Genomic DNA, 17500 nt, shown 5'->3' with positions numbered 1-17500 from the left:
ATGGTTTGGTTGTTGTAGAGGTGCCAGTTCACTTCCTGAGCAATGCCGATGTTCCCTTGAGCAGATCACTGACCACACAACTGCTCAGTCGCTCTTTCATTTGCAGCCCGTCACTCTGACATCTCTCCACAAATGCATGCTCAAAAGATCCTGTTTGTGCACGTGTGTGTATGTCAGCCAATGTGTGTGTAGCATGTCTCAAAAGACAGCAGACTGTGGATATGGATATTGGATTCTTTAGCCCCCCTTTTATATTATTCAAAGGTAGTGATGATGATGAGGCACACCTTAAGCTTTATTTCTATGGTTTTTATGCTGTTTGTTTTTAACACTTCACAGATCAGCTTTTTTATGCCTCATTGTTTCCAATTGAGTGATATGTCTTAACTAAATAAATAAAAAAATGTCCCAGAATGAAATAAATGCGAAGGCTGCAAAAACAATTCAAGCAAAGAATTTGTTCAATGTGAAACTTAATCAGTAAAAGTCGATTTTTCTTCGAGACAAGAAAACATATTTATATTTTAATTTCATTGTACAGTGTTCCCCTTTGTTCTTTTTTGTATTATATATTTGCTTTAATACAGTGTATAGCTTCTGTACAGTTTATTTTAATTTACTTAGCTCTACAACTTATTATTATTATTTTTTATTTGTACTTTACTACTCTTTTTTCTTATAATGCTTGTCTATCTTATATATTAATTTTAACTTTTTTGTAGAAGCTGACTCAGGGAGAAAGGCACAAAAATTCCAATGTACCTGTACCGTCCTGTACCTGTGCAAATGGCAATAAACATCTATTCTATTCTATTCTATTGCAGAAAGTCTCCTGATTTATTTATCCTAACTAATGCAACTTGTTTTGCACTCCAGTTATTTTGTATTTGAATTGCATCTGGTCCAGTCATATTTGGGGGATTTGTAGTTTTTTCTAAAAGCATGAGAGCAAAATGAAAGGATTTGAAATGTCACATAATGCTCATGCTTAAAGGGAATGCGTGTTCGTCCACACTTCAAGTCCATTGTGTTATTTTGTTGTCATTGGCTGAACTCTATTTAATCTCTTGCAGCAGGCAGATTCTTTCTAAGCAGCCTAAAGCATCGAGCTGAAATAGCAGAATAAATACTCAAGTGTTGCAGCAGGACTTACTCTTCAGTATTCTCTCTGAGTTCCCTTCAAAGTCCAGAGCCCATTGATTTAACGAGCAGGTAGCAAGAGTCACCTTCCGTCCCATTTTCTTGACTTTGGTTCAGTGAGAGCGTTTCGTGAACAAACGAGGAGGACAGTGAAAACAAGCTACAGCTAAAAACAGCAGATAAAGTTATATTAGTTTCTAGTTAATTATTTGTTATTAAAAGTATGACAGGAGTTTCCTCGGCTTGACTGGACTGTGTGCTCAGTACAGTGTACAGTGTGCTCCCTTCCCTCTTCTTCTTCTTCTCATTCTCTCTGAGTTGTCTCCTTCTACATTTCGGAGCACATTACAGCCCCCTACAGGAGGATGTAAGAATTGCATCACTCACCGTGCGAGTACAATAATTTGCATTATGCTCATGTGATGAATTACAAAAACAGTTAGGTAAGATATAAAAAGAAAAAAAATGATATGATTAAACACATTTATATAGCAATAACTCAGCTTTTTTTTTGAAAGTAAGTTAAGATTTAAGACACATTTGTTGAATATTGGTTAAGTATGGATATCTAAGCTTTCTTTCCTCGTCTTTACATGATAATCTCAGTCTCTCTGTGTGTCAGAAGCTCGTACTGTACTGAGTATGACCTTCTTCATCAACAGTAAGAATCAATCAATCAATTTTTATTTGTATAGCGTCAACTCATAACAAGTGTTATCTCGAGACACTTTACAAAAAGCAGGTAAAAGACCTTACTCTTTGTCTGTTAACATTACAAAAGAGCAGGTAAAAAGACCTTAGTTATTGCTATATTACAAAAAGCAGGTAAAAAGACCTTACTCATTGTTATGTTACAAAAAGCAGGTAAAAGACCTTAGTTATTGCTATGTTACAAAGATCCGGCCTATCTATCATGAGCACTTTAGCAAAGCAGCAAAAGTTACAGTGGTAAGAAGAAACTGCCTTATTAAAAGGCAGAAATCTTCGGCTGGATCCCCGGCTCATGATGAAACAGCCTTCACAGGCCTAGACTGCGCCGGGCTTGGAAAGGGATAGGGGGAGAGATGGGATAAGATGCAGGAAGAGGGATAGGGAGCAAGGGGGTGGGGGGAGGCAAGCCGTCCATCAGCAATCCGGTGGGGAGGGGGTTGTTCTGGCAAGCCGTCCATCTGCAGAAGTAGCTGCATCTTAAGTAGTTGAGTTTTGTTTTTTTAAGTAAGTTAAGATCTAAGACACATTTGTTGAATATTGGTTAAGTATGGATATCTAAACTTTCTTAAGTCTAGAGATTGGTTGCATTTTGAGCTGGATGTTACAATTTTATTATTATGAAAGCAGAGAATTTACACATTTCAGAACAAATCTGGACTTGATTGGTCAAAATAAAAAACAAGAATATTTTCAATATTTATAAATGAAATGAAAAAAAAAATGTAATCATCAGCTATGTATAAATCAAAGACCAATCTTTTCATTATACCTCAAGTTGTATTTGGGCTGAAGAGACAGCATTGGAGCAGTCTTTTAAAGCGTTCACTTCCTCTGATTTCCTTTTGCTTCCAACAATTTCCAAGAACCTTATGACCTTATTTATGTCAGGGTTGCTTGTTCAGTCTCTGTGCCAAAACATAATCCTCGTTCTTTGTGTTCTGCAACCCCGTCTTTCAATCTTCTTATTGTTCTTCCCTAAATATCATCAATGACAGCTCATGCTGAATATATAATCAACATCAACACCATCCTTCATATCATCATCATCTTCATCAATATCATCATCATTAGCATATCATCAGTAGCATCAATGTCATTTGGTGTGTAGTTATTAATAGAAGAGCTGTCTTTGGCTTTTTCTCAAAGGATGAAAGGGACTTTGTGGATTGAAGGGAGTTTGGTAATTAATTCCACCAGCGGGGTCCTACGGAGGAGAAGAGTCTAGCTGGAGGCTTAAGGTGATGTTGTGAAGGTAGGAGCAGACGCCTTTCATTGGCAGAGCGTTGTTGGCGGTAGGGAGTGTACACACATTGATGAGGGAGTTCAGGAAAGGAGAAGACGTTGTTGATGCTGTTTTGTAAGCGAGCAGATGCAAGCGCTGGGAATCCAGTGGAGGGATATGAACATCAGAGTGACATGTGCTGTGTTGGTTAGTTTAAAGACCAGTCATGCTGAATCATCTGCAGAGGTTTGAGTGTGCATGTCGTGGTAGACCTGCCAGTTAAGAGTTGCAGTAGTCAAAGCGTGATATGAGCATGTACCAGGAGCTGTGCAGGATGCTCTGACAGGTCGAGTCTGACCTCCCTGATGTTCTACAGAGCAGTTTTGAGACTGGTGTGATTTCCTTTTTCATTTTGAGCAACTCTTTTCTTCTGAATGTTTCATTGTGATTGGCCATCTCGGTATAGCTTTGTTGTAAACTCATCCGCTGTGTCATATGCGTCTTAATTGTTGAAACTGACCATAAAGCATATCCATGTCTTTTAGATGCACCCTTTCACCACATTGCAACCCCTTCAAAAGATGAATCAACTCCCTTGTTTTGTTCTTTCATGCATCTACAAAAGCCCATTATGGACAACATGAACATATATCTAGAGAGGGAGTTCTTTGCTTTCAGTCAGCTTCTCGGGCCATACACACTTCGATGAGGATGAGGGAGCTCATTTCTTATTCACAACAGGTCAATAAATCTGACAACAGAGCCCCTTTAAAATAAAAAGGGCTGAAGGTAAAGCAAAAGTCTGACTCAAATGAAATCCCCAAGGGGAGCAGCTCTGTCGAGTAAGTAACAGACTTTATTTTTGTAGAAAACATGCACTTGGTGTGTAGACAGTGTAAATGTGTGAAAACAACATTTCTTTGTGGGTTACAAAGCTGAGGGGAGGTCATCGGTGAGAGCGGAAACTGTCAGCGTGAAAATGTTACAATCGCAAACACTCCATATAACTGTCAGGTGTTGTCAAACCACGCTGGAGGAAAACAGTGCAGTCATCTTCGGTCCTTCTTCAGAGCCATTCCCATCAGTCAGATTTTGCATTACCAGTTTTGTCACTTTGTGTGTGTGCGCACAGAGGGGTGTGTTTCATAACGCTGCATCACCAGTGAAGGCCAGACAGATCTGAGTAAATCAGGAAAACTCCCAAAAAAATATCAGGGAGTTCAGTCTCATTGAAGTGGACAGGTTGGTTAAATACTTTAGTCAGCGTTTAAAAATGTAACAAATCACTGGTTGGATTATCAGAAAGTGTTTTACACATACTCATAGCTCTAAGATGAAGAACAATAACGACTTTGGTCATCATCTTACTTTCCATCAAGCTCCATCAGCAGGTCATTTTCATTAATTAGTCAAAAGTTCAGATAAATAAATATATATTTTAGAGCCCGACCGATTAATCTGCCAGCCGATAATATTGGCTTATCAAGTGACTTTCCTTTCGGCTAATTTTATCGCAGATATGCGTCGATATGACTACATTTATACGCCAGTCAAACATCATTTTATTTGAGCATCATTGTATTTCAGTAGCATTTCTCTTTCTGGCTGTCAACAGCAGAGTGCGCTTATACAGATTACAACAAGCATCATCACTCTGACCATGTTGTCTTCATCTTTTCCACAGTGGAAATATTTTATCTTTATCTATATCTATGAATCTCTACAGATTGATGATAGATACAAGACAGACATCGGCCAATATATCGACATCAGATTTTTTTCTATTTCTTATATTGGTATCGGCATAGGCCCCAAAAATCAAAATCCCATATCGGTCAGGCCCTAATATATAAATATATAAATAAATATATATATATATCAATCAAAAACGGACGCATCAAGAGGGATGACCCATAGACTGTTTGTACAACTGGACAGCTAACTCAGCCTCTTCCCATCGAACAACCGAAATATCCCCGTAACGAGCGCTGACATTTTTTGGCTTCGCAACCAGAGGGACAATCTGGAAGCCTTGGCATTCATGTTACTGTATGCCGCTTCTGCTAATGAAAAACACACATTTAACGTACCAATAAAATGGAAAAAAAATCCCTTCGGCAGGTGCAGCCCACAGCAGAACAGATTATTGTGTGCATTTTAAACAGACGCTCGAGGTTGTGTTGGGGTTTCATTATGTTTTCTCAAACCGTTTCTGCTGCACGCGCTGCAGCCACCAGAAGTTCCTTCAGCAGGAGGAGCTCTAAGTTATTTGGCTTCACCTGAGGTAAGGTGATCCCTGTCCATTCTTTCTACAGTCTATGGGATGAACAGGGATGATTAATCAAAAAACCTAAAGGATTAGCATGCGTGTGAGTGGATGGTGTAAAAGAAATGATTGAGTGTTCTTGTTGCCGTTCATTCAGGTGGTGATTAACGTGTGAAAACAATGATGACAAAGTGTGCATGGACTATCATCTGATGATGACCTCTGTCCACACTGGCAGTTTTTTTACACCGGCAGTACCCATTTTCAATACAAAACCGATGTTCAGCGTTTTCAGCGCTCAGCACCATAACGCTCATAATTTAAACAGCTCAACTTTTGGAACAGCGGCGCGCTCAACAATGTCACTTCTTCCTCACCGGTTAATATAAATCAAGAAGGGGCGGGACATCTGATATCAGCTTTGTCAACAACAATGGCGGAGGAGAAACTAGTCTGACTCGTCTTTTGAAGGTACAGTTTTCAGGTTTAAAGCCGCTGTTTATGACAGGACATCATTCCTTTAATTAAAACCTTTTTACTGTGACTTTTCCTTAAATAAAGGAAAATATTAAGCACACAGAGCTCTTTAAAACAGACCTAACGGCCACTACTACCAAGGGAATTAGACATTACATTTCGTAACCTCGCAACAATAAGCACCGGTGAGAAGCGCTCTGAAACTGAGGGGGGATGCCAGCGCAAATAAGGCCCTAAAAGTACACAGGCTCTGAATCAGCATTACAAGATACAAAATCATTGTGACTGCCTCTCATGGGAACACACGTGTTAATATGCCTTGGTTAACACACACGCATGCATGCACACACGCACACGCACACACACACACACACACACACACACACACACACACACACAGACTCACACATTTAATTTTGAAATAAATAGCAATATGTACAAGAGGTCTGAAAATCAAAAATACACAGTATGGCAGTTGACTGAGCACTTCTACATATAACACATAACATACATCATGTAAACAAAACACTAGATGCTTAGCCCTGTCATGTCAAAACGACTTAGAAAACCATAAAAGTAAGGTGTACAAGAATTCCAGGCGGCAATAATCAAGCTTAATCAGATCCAGACACAAGCCAGGCACAAGGCTTTTAGGTTTGTGTAAGGGTGGTCGGTGATCCCAGACGTCACATTGCAAAGGTAACTTTATGAAGACTCTCTGACACAGTCTTTAACCCCAATGACAGATTAAAAACAAAAACAAAGGAAGAACTCCCATATGAGCTCACAGGTGAGAATAACATGATCCGGCTTAACTCCTCCAGCTCAACAAAATGAAAAGCTCTCAGTAAGAGGAAGTGGAACAGAAGGTAAGGCGAAGCCTGCAACGCTGTTTAATAGAAAGCATACAGGGCCATCTGTTTTTTTCCCACCTTTGACATCCTCTGTCTGTGGGCAAAATGACAGCTTTGGATTGATCAGATCAGTGAGGGGCAGAAGGATAGGTAGGAGGAAACTTTGTGAAGATTAGCAAAAAAAAAAAAAAGAATCATTTACGCTTGAGTGCAACAACAAAATGTAGGCAGATATATCTCACTCATATAAGACTCTGATGTAGACCAGCTTCACTGATCGTGATGCAACCAAGTTGCTAAATACGGCATCTATGGGAAGACTTTCCTTTATAAATGCTGACATGCTGCACCCCATCTGTGACCGAGGGATAATTCTGTTTCTTACAACTTTCTGTCTCTCATTCTGCTTTGAATATATTATTTAATGATTTCACAAACACTTTGCATTTACATGATCAGACAGGTTTATGAGGAAAAAAAAAGTATTTGGATTTGACTGAAGCACATTGGTTTCTGATTGTAGTCTGAGATGAAATGGCCAATCTTATTTCAGCGGGCAAACTCGCAAAAAACTAGCTCACAACTAGAACCAAGTGCAAAGTCCCATTTAGTTTGAATGCTGCTTCAAGCTGAGGCGTAGAACATGGGGCTCGTGGTTACATTTTTTGGGAGGTTCAGAACAGGTGAGCTACGACGGAGCTGCAACTTGAGCTAGATTTTTCAAAGTCTGTGCAGTAAAAATCTGTCTCTTTTCCTCTTTGGCCCTTAAATCAGGCACAATTGAAACCATCAGCTAAAAAAATCTGTCTTGACTTTTATTCACCCATTTTTCTGGGATGTGTAGAAGTAGTACAAATAGATATGTGTGTTAGTTCTTTTGTCTGTTCACCACAGCAGTCGCAAACTTTTAATAACAAGACTGTAAAATCTGGAGAATAAGTTGCACAGTTACATAAGATGCAGTCTGTTTTGGAAGGTGTCCCAGAGAGATAGGAGGTTTAAACTATCTTCCTGCGTGACAATTTCCAGCAGAGTCCACAATGTGCTGTTTATCTGCAGCTGTGTGCCTTCTGTTTTCACCGCGTGGAGTCTGCAATCCTGCTAGCTAACATTAGGGCTGCGTTAATTGATCTCTCAGCCTGCACGCCCTGCCGTCTCATTTAAAAGTCTGACTTACAGCGCCCTTTGTTCGGCACTGTGTGTGTCTTATTATGAGCGATGTTGCTTTGTTCAGCAGATCTAATTATCTAACTTAGTACAATTTTAAAGTCACTTTTAGAAACGATGCTCAAAACTCTGAAAATGACAACAAGTTGTATTAAATAGGATTTTAGCCCTTTAGCCTGTAAAAAGACGCACAAAGTAACTCACTCTGTCGCTAATGTCCCTTATCCTGGCGATGGTCTTACACCCAAAGACTACCTTCACTGAATAGATGTTAAAAAAATGATCTAAAGTAGGCCACAAATGTGAAGCTGAAGTAATCCTCGTAGCAGACTCTGACACCATCAACTATCTTACTGGTTACAACACTTCCATGGTTCCCTTTTTTCTTCCTTTGGTCACATCATAGGATATGTGCCCCTCAGTCAAACAAACAAAGTGATCTGTCATATTGTTGTTTCAAAAAACCCTCTGTGTTAGCCCAAAGACACCTGTTATAGGTGCTGCTCTGGTGTATCCTGTGGGATCAAATATATTAGAGCACATTAAACATTACGGCGGGTGGAAAGCCTAACCCTTGTGGGGAGGAGACGCCCTTTTCACTCCACCCTGCCCTTCTGGGACTCTGTGCATGCCTATTATTTCCCTTTCTTTTCTTTTAGTTAAGTGAAAATGTAACATTGTGTTGGTTGAGAATAGTAAGACAGAAACCCCTCAGGAAAAGGGTTTATCTCGTGAAAAGTCACTGAATAATAGTGATTCATTTCAATTAAATAAAAACATGTTGTCATGTTGTTTGGGCTTTTACAAATCGGTGAATGTTGCCCTCTTCATTGTAAGCCCCTCTTTAACTTTGAGACCTTCGATGGAGTCACAGATTGTGCATGTACAGCGCTTCAGAAGGATGTGTGCACAAGACGGTATCAGAGGACACATTTCAGGGAAAGTCTGAACTCTTTCTTAATATTCACTTTAGTTAGAGGAGTCAGTTCAAATATCACAGCTTGATTCACAGGTCAGAGTGGTGTGGAGCCTCAGCTCAGGGAACAGATCCAGTTACTGTAATACAACATCAGAAATCAAAGGCATTGATCCAGTGGTGGATATACACTAAAGTGTCCTTCATACAAGTGTGGTGCTATTAAGGTACCATGCAGTCCCACATATACTCTGTTTCAACATAACATACCAAACCTTATTGACATTAATTCCACGTCAGACAGTTGAATCTTGTGTCACTATGAAGGTGAGAAGCTGTTTCAGGAGCCGGCCTTTCTGGTCCCACCGTATTCACACTTCATGAAAACAAAAGGAAAAGAACTAAAAATGTGTCATTTCCTCCCTCCTCCTTCGACAGGTGATAACAGGTGGAAAAAAAGTTTGAATTTAGGTCGACAACTTGTTGCCTCCGAGTGTGCAAAAACGTCAGACTATCCTGACTGCTGTTGACTTGTGGGTAGATGCAGCCATATGAGGATTCCCAATCTTCTTTCAGTCTTTTGCAGAGTCAAGTTTTTTTAGTTTCTGCCCGTCCCCGGACGGTGCCAGTGTAAGTCTCACCCACCTGGTCTCCTGTGAGGGCGGTGCAACTCATAAGAGGGGAGAGAGTGAACTGTGTGCCTGCATGCATGTGGGAAAGTGTCAGTCTTTATGTCAATGTCCACATCTTCTTCTCCTGTGTGTGTGTGTCACTGTCTAGGGTAGGTGGGATAGTGTGTTGGGGAGTGTGTGTGTATGTGGGGTTGGGACCGTGTTAGCGTGTTTGACAGTGGCAGGGTGGAATGACGGTCCGGAGGGAGGCGGGTGGACAGTAGGTCGTCGTCAGACATATTACCTGCAGAACGAGCAGAAACAACCACAGCTGTTACTGAAGAGCAAACAGATGTAATGCATTATTTAGTGAACTTTAAAGGTGCCATAAGTGTGCGTTTTCTACTTCCCAAAGAGCCAAGCTGTTATCCCCTGGGCCGGGTTGTTCAAAAGTAATCCGACAGCATTAAAGTATTCAGATTGGATTGAATCTTGATATCGTGTTAGTCAAAATTAAAAACAAAGGATTATGTATTAAGCCATTTTTTAAAGATATGAGTTAGACATTAGGTCAAATCAAACTTAAATATTAAATTTAAAGCAGTTGAATGGATCGATTGGGCTGTGTGGATTTTGGCACACACTTTTTTCTTTGGAGACCAAGTATGTAGTGTAAAGTCCCCTTTAAAGCATTATTAAAGGTCACATTATCCTAATTTTCAACCAGTTTAAATAAGTCTCAGAGCTCCCCAAAAACATGTCTGTGAAGTTTCTTGTTCTAAATCCACTCTGATCCTGTATTTGATCATGTCTATAAACCCCTCTATTTCAGCCCTGCTCAGAACAGGCTGTTTCTGTGTCTGTAGCTTTAAATGTAAATGAGCTGTGTCTGACCACGCCCCCCCCTCTCTGGAAGGGGATGTGCCTCTGGCTGTCTCGCTCCATGTCCTATTGTTTACGGTGAGAAGGCAGACTCAGAGGGCAGAACAAACACCTAGCTGTGGGAGTGTCACCCACCTGGGGGAGGGGTTACTGCCCTTTGTGATGTCATGAAGGGAACATCTCCAAACGGCCTGTTTGAACACACATTTTCTGAAAAGTGGAGCAAGCAGAAGACGGAGAGGATGGACTTTTCTCATAATTGGGGGGTTTGTAAACAGACTATGACCACATATTAGTGTTAGAAAAACATGGTAAAGTGTATTTTGAATAATATGTGACCTTTAATCCGCATTTGGTAATCCATAAAAGCCTATCCCTGGATCAGCATGATCGAATTCAGTTTTTCTTTAATCAACCGGGATGCAAGTGAGCTAGATTACATGATCCTTTGTAGAAAAAAGGATGATTGCCAAATTCGGCCCCTGGTTTCTATCTGGACCGATCCTCCAGTTTGAAACTTTTCAGTAGGATAGGGAAAAATTTGATTCTAGAAATCAGGATAATCCTGATCCCAGCACAATGCAGGATTACTCGATCCTTGATACAAAAAAGAAGTGGATTACCAAATCCAGATAATTTCAATCAGGATTAATTCTTAAAAACAAGCCAGGCCCTGCTTACTATATTTATGCTAAACGCTAAACCTTTATTCCTTATTCTTTTTGGTACTAAACATACTTTATAAAACATTCAAAAGGAAAATTTTAGCGCAGTGGTTCTGTATAAACTGTTTCCCTTGGAGCCCCCCTTAGCCTACTCATATCTAAGAAAAGTCGAGCCCCCCAGAACCCAAACAAAAGGTGATACATTGCTCTAAAAATGTAACATTAATTTTTATTGTTTTCATTGATTAAAAGCCAACAGAACAGACCTACAAATATGGTCTGAGCAAAAGACTCTCTATAAAACATTTATGTTTTTGTTGACAACCTCAGAGCAAACATAGCCACGTGCCCTCCCTGAGATCTTTGGCACCCCACCCCAAGAGGAACTCGGATCACAGGTTGGGAACCAATGGGGTAACATACCGCCGCCAGAATCCATGCCGGTCTGGTTTCCAGTGATGTGGTGCCAGTAGGCGGATCGGGGCAGGATGGCAGTGGGAGTGCAGGGGTAGGAGCCAGACTCTGAACCTAAAGACATCAACTGGGAGACATATGCACACAACCTTAAGGAGCTGTTACTCACACGATTTAAAAAGAATGGAAGTGGCTTAACAGGCATGCAGGAGCAGGAGTAAAGAGCTGCTGCAGCTGGATGAGATGTATACCACTCGCTGCAGCAAGAGGGTGCAAATGTATCGTCAGGGACATAATCCACCCTGCTCTGCACTTTTACACATAGTTACCATCAGTAGAGTTTTACTGCGGGCTGTAAAACAGGCCAAAACAACAGTAAAGATGCCTAAAAGCTTCAGGGACTAAGAGGAACAGCAGAATCTGACCCAACGATTCACATGAGAGTTTGTTACGAGGGATTATTTCACATATCATAGTTCAAGAGCGACTTTTACTTCATTCAAATGATGCACTGCCATATGAACTTAAGTAAGGTTTAAAAACTAGGTTTATGACCCATGTGCATTTCTCTTCAATTTTGCAACAATAAAGGACCATGTTCAAATTGCACAGCAGTGTTAATAAAAACACAAACACTGACATAAAAAGGACACAGAGATCCTGAGGCCCTCTCGGGTCAGCACTGTGCTTAAGACTTCAACTCCTCGTCAATAACTTGATAAACAAAATAGTATCTGCTGACTGGCTTTAAAGCACTCTAAGTGTTTCTGCAGACTTGTAAACTTGTTCTCACCCTGCTGCTTTTCTCCATCTCCAGCAGGACCTTCTTGTGCTGCTCTGCTATGGCCAGTGTTGAGGCGTGAACCCTCTGGTAGATCTGCTCTCCCTCTCTGGTCTGGAAGGTGTAGAGGCCTTCGCCGCTGTCACACATCCTAAACACAAAAACAACAACAGCAACTCAATATGAAGACAGTCTACACAACAGCAGCGCAGGCCACTCTGGTTTAATTGAGAATTTTGCGGAATGAAACCTTAGTGAGCTACGACTCTACTGCACGTTCCTAAAAGTCAATAAAAGTTTATCAATGAGAAATTCAGAGAGTGATTAAACTTAAGCTTCATATTCCTTAAATGTAGACAAACTAAAGTTTACATAATATATTTACATCATTGCCCCACCACTGTAAAACCTCTGGGAGTGATAGCTAGCTTTTTAAGGCACGGTGTAGCCAGAACTTTTGAATGAGGGGCTTCCTGCAAAGACATCCTTTCTCTCTAATGGTAATTGTTTATATTCAAACTAGCGAAGTTGAGAAGCGATAAAATGAGTTGAAGTTGATAGACAATGTCTAAGAGCAGATGAACTGAACTTGCAGAGAATATAGATCAATTAAAGTTACATTGCCACCAAATAATAGCCAAAAGGCTCACATATTGCATTTTACCTGATGCATTCAACCCAAGCGGCAACCTCCCATGTTGAAAAATTAAGTCAATGCAGAAGTGCAAAAACATGCAGTTCTATGAGTGTCCACTTGAGGCTGGCTGCAAGAGTCCCAGAAGTCCCATTAACACCCATGAAACAATGCCCAAAAGTTTACAGCCTCGTTCAAAAAATGAATTTGGTCTGAATAGCTCATGTCTTTATTGGTCCACATTGTATGGGTGGGGGGGGTGACTATTTTTTGCAACTAAGATCTTAATGCTAAGAGTTTCTCATGATAAGGGTTGTATCTACGACAGGTGGGAGCGTTGTAGCTGTTTGAGACAACATTTCCAATATGGCGACCACAATCGTTGGGCTTCAAAACTCCAAAGGGGTGACGTCACTGAGACTACTCCCATGTCTCATAAAGTCTATGGATCCACTGCTTTTGATCGCTACACAGTTAGCTTTTGTAGTGGAAAAATACTATCTGTCTGTTGTCTTCGTTTGACCTTAAAAGATTAGGATGTTCGTGCGTCATTTAGCAATTAGAAACTGTTTCACTGTATGGCCTCGGTCTGTATCTCCAACAGGGACACTCCTCAGGATCTGGGTACAGCATGATCCTAAATCAGTTCCCTCTGAACAAAGGACTTTCTGTTGGTGTTAGATAAATCATCAGGCAAGCTGAAACCAATGACGATGTATCACTCACGTATATGCAAAACACCTACACCCTGTGGAAGTATAAATATGCTCTGCAACCGGGACTGCCCCGGGACTCTTTGATGCACTTGTGACTGATGTTGCTTTTGCAGCTGATTACCCCTTTTGCAAAAGAACTTTACTATATGCAATAAAATACACAAAGAGAAAAGACTTTGACTTGAGATCATTTCATTACCAACAGAAAAATCCACAACACTTTCCTGCATACAGCCACAGGCTACCAAATACTACATGGATCACACTACATGGACTACAAACCAGAATACTTCCAACACCCAGAGTCAGGTCATCTACCTACAGAATGTCACTGCGCTAAACACCCCAGAATCCGGAGTTGGTTTTATTTTTATTCTTGCAGAATCTGATCATATCTGGACATTTTTTTTATATGCTTCATACCAGGTCAAATACTGAGTCCTTATTTGCCTCATATAGTATAATGTGCCCAGATATATCTAATGTTGCATACACATCAGATATAATATCCGAATATGTCCTCATGTCATATATTGAAATATGTAGACTCAGTATTGGGTGAGAATATTACCAAATCTAGATCATATCTGGACATTTTTTATATGCTTATATGCGTCAAACACTGAGTCTGTATAATATCTGAAAATGTCCTCATATCATATGTTGAAATATATAAGTATTGGGGGAGAATATTACCAAATCTGTGGCATATCTGGAGCTTTTTTTTCATATATTTATTCGTACACAGAAGTTGAAAGTAGAGATTAAGGTTAACAGCACTGGTCCAACATAGAGCATCATCAGGTTTCTCTGTGAGCCTCTCACCAGAGGAGAGAACTACACATCAGGCTCAATTAAGTGCAGAATGACCTGCTTTTGAATTCCATGTAGGTCAATGTCGCGCCAATGGATTCACTTTTACGATCAAATAAATGCCCTTTTCTAATTATTATAAAACATGATTTTGTCCCTACAACTCTGAGCTGGTTTGTATAAAGACACTCAGCATAAAACGTCCAGAACTCAATTATATTTTCCCTCTGTGTGGACCAAATTACCTGAACCACAGGTGATGATATAACCAAATATTCATCTAACTCTTTTGTTACAGTCACTTCTGTCACATTTAGCTTCATCTCTGTCCACCTCCATGATCTGTTCACACTTTACAGCTGGTTGTAATTATGCTTTTCAAAAAGAGCCCTGAGCCTCCCGCAGTCCACAGACCATTAAATCAGCAACCTGACTCATTTAAAACGATCTGTTCCTATCAGGTTAATATTACTGCCTCTAACTGTATCAAGTAAAAGTGGAAAGAGGTGATAAATGTTTGCTAAATGACACTGATGGAGGACAAGCTGTGCTCCTTCAATGCAATAAAAACATGGTTTTATAGAGATCTATGAAGTACAACACACCCACAGGCAGAGAGGGCTGTTGTGACGTCTTGCTTTGTTTCAGATCTCACACACACGCACACGCACACACACACACACACACACACACACACACACACACACACACACACACACACACACACACACACACACACACACACACACACACACACACACACACACACACACACACACACACACACACACACAGAGTTATCTGCATGCTGACCCAATCATAGCCGGTCAGGTTTTATCACAGAGGAGGAGATAAGGAGGTCTGGCTGAGCATTGATTCATCGTCGGATCTATTCAATCAATCTCTTCACAGGCTCCGACCAACAAAACGGAGCTGTTAGGATTTGTGTGTATGAGTGAGAGAGAGACAGAGAGAGAGAAAGCGGTATCCTTGAACTGACCATACACACATGCACACACACACATGCACACACACACACCTGTTGAACGTTTTGATAAAGCTTGAATCTAAATATACTCTTCTGTTGCCGAGGATGTGTTGTCCCTTTTCTTGACATAAACTTTGCAGTTGTGTGTCAATATATATCTTGTGAATGTAACCTGTATAAAACAACAGAACAGTCAGTGATGAAACATCTCTCCCCCCCCCCCCCCTTCCCTTCTTATCCCAGGGGCTCCTCCCCTCGCTGGTCTTACCGTCCGGCCTCAAAGGTGAAGCGCGTGGCGTCGCGTCCGTAGCGCCGCAGGGAGCAGAGAGGCCACGTCACCAGCTTGGTGCGAGGATTGTGGATGTCCCACAGGTAAATGTTCTCGTGGGTGATCTGCATCATGCACTCCCCGTAGATGTCCAGGTTGGGACAGGGAAGGAGGAACACGTTGAAGCGCTCTGAAGAGACGGACACACGGAGAGGACGGTGTTAAGGAGGTTCATTTTTTGCTCGTGGCTCAGTTTCCTCATTTGTTGTAAGTATCAAAGATTAGAGTTATTTTAAGGCTAACTCTCTCACCCAGGTCTACACTCCCTCCCACCCATTACGCACCGCCAAAGAAAGGCCCTAACGCTCTGACTAAACTCTTGCCCTCTGTCGCCCCCCGGTGGTGGAACGGACTTCCTAACTCCATTCGATCTGCAGAGTCCCTCTGCACCTTTAAGAAAAAACTAAAGACCCAGCTTTCATGAATACCTACTAACTTAATGATGATGATGATGATGATGATGATGATGATGATGATGATGATGATATTTAGGATGGTTTTGATGCTGATTAGAACTCTCAAGAACAGCTGTCCATGTTGTGCTTCGCCTCTGCGCTGCACACACCTGTGTGTCCGCTCAGACTTTAATCTTTACATCTGCACTTAATGACGTTGCTTCGTCCTCTCTAGATCCTTGCTTGTGTTGTTCTTACTCTCTGATGTACGTCTCTTTTGATAAAAGCGTCTGCTAAGTGAATTGTAGAATTATGGAAGATGAAGATGAAACTTCTGTGATATGACATTTATTCATACATTTATCTTTATTTTATTGTATGTATAAATGGAACATGTACAATATTAAAGGTACATTTTTCTGTATACCGACTTCTCCTGTATATCATGACCCAGATTTAATATCTCGACTGCAAATACTGTATATACCTGTATCCTCCTTTATATTACTCAATACTTACTTTGCACATTATTTAGCACCTTAACGCTTGTTTTGCATTTCTGGTCAGATGTTTAACTACATTTCTTTGTTCAGTACTTGCACTCGTGCGATGACAGTAGAGATTAATCCTATATAACCTCGTCGTTAAAGTCATTAGATTCAAGTTAAATTATTTGTAAAGCACATTTCAAACTATATGAGCTGACAGAAGTGCTGCTCAGGCAGCTTTGAAAAACACTTTAGTTTTTATAATCACAGACAAATGAATAATGCAGAAGAAACAAAATAGAAAAATAACATAAAAACACTTTATAGAGAAGCGACTTAAGACAATATGTTAGAACACAAATGCAGAGAAATTAAAAGAGTCAAATAAGGGGAAATGAAAACCAACTGGAACAGAGTAAGACAGAGGGAACAGGAGAATGAAATTAGAGCTACAATTCAAATGTAATTCAATAATGGCAGTGCAAGAAGAAGAAGAAAAGTCATAAGACATGATTTAACCAGGAGCAGACCTCCACTGTATGGGAAATAAAAACACCAAAAAAACAGACCTGTTCAAAAAGGAAGCCCCCCCTCAACCTGGAAATTGCATTGATTGCTAAAAGACTGCCTGCAGCTCTATAAGTCCTCGCCTGAGCCACAGCGCCGTAGCGTAAGGTCATCATCATATTGTATCATATTGGGGTAAATAGATTTTCCACCACAGTCTTGGTTAGTTGTATAATTTTTGTGATACTTTTTTCTGATTAGCTTCATAAAAAGACTTCTGGCCCAGCTGGATGATTATTTATTATTATTCAGTGGATGTTTTTGCCAATGTGAAGTAAAAGACAGATGAGATGGAGTGGAATAATGACCTCTGACCTGTCACTGTTGTCCTGGTTGTTTGTAGTGTGATGCTGTCCTCGGAGTTGATTTATATTTTAATTTTAACTATTCAATGGGAGTCAGCAACTTGGGGTTAAGTGTCTTGACCAAGTCACATGGGACATGTAGCTGCAGGAGCTGGGGATC

At 40.6% G+C, this 17500-nt stretch overlaps 4 protein-coding genes across 4 annotated transcripts in view; 1 reads left to right on the top strand and 3 right to left on the bottom strand.

The window, feature by feature from the left end:
• The window catches only part of nadsyn1 (NAD synthetase 1), a 14674-nt gene extending 13265 nt beyond the window's left edge, over window positions 1-1409 (bottom strand). Inside the window, exon 1 of the mRNA XM_061032192.1 lies at window positions 1154-1409. Within this exon, the coding sequence (XP_060888175.1) occupies window positions 1154-1238 (85 nt within the window). The 5' untranslated portion in view covers window positions 1239-1409. The remainder of the gene's footprint in view (window positions 1-1153) is intronic.
• LOC132972727 (hatching enzyme 1.2-like) overlaps window positions 1-17500 on the top strand; it is a 217304-nt gene that overhangs the window by 179006 nt on the left and 20798 nt on the right. The gene's annotated exons all lie outside the window — the stretch shown is intronic.
• Window positions 3912-17500, bottom strand: part of dok4 (docking protein 4) — a 75990-nt gene continuing 62401 nt past the window's right edge. The window contains exons 6-9 of the mRNA XM_061035218.1: window positions 15526-15715; window positions 12119-12257; window positions 11335-11452; window positions 3912-9668 (exon numbers count right to left, since the gene is read on the bottom strand). Coding sequence (XP_060891201.1) covers window positions 9523-9668; window positions 11335-11452; window positions 12119-12257; window positions 15526-15715 — 593 coding nt within the window. The 3' untranslated portion in view covers window positions 3912-9522. The remainder of the gene's footprint in view (window positions 9669-11334; window positions 11453-12118; window positions 12258-15525; window positions 15716-17500) is intronic.
• LOC132973014 (hepatoma-derived growth factor-related protein 3-like) overlaps window positions 8675-17500 on the bottom strand; it is a 210786-nt gene continuing 201960 nt past the window's right edge. Inside the window, exon 7 of the mRNA XM_061036332.1 lies at window positions 8675-8686. The gene's annotated coding sequence lies outside the window, so the exon portion shown is untranslated. The remainder of the gene's footprint in view (window positions 8687-17500) is intronic.

The sequence above is a fragment of the Labrus mixtus genome, chromosome 1 (assembly GCF_963584025.1).
Source record: "Labrus mixtus chromosome 1, fLabMix1.1, whole genome shotgun sequence".
Taxonomy (NCBI): Eukaryota; Metazoa; Chordata; class Actinopteri; order Labriformes; family Labridae; genus Labrus; species Labrus mixtus.
This window is presented reverse-complemented; position numbering and strand designations above follow the sequence as displayed.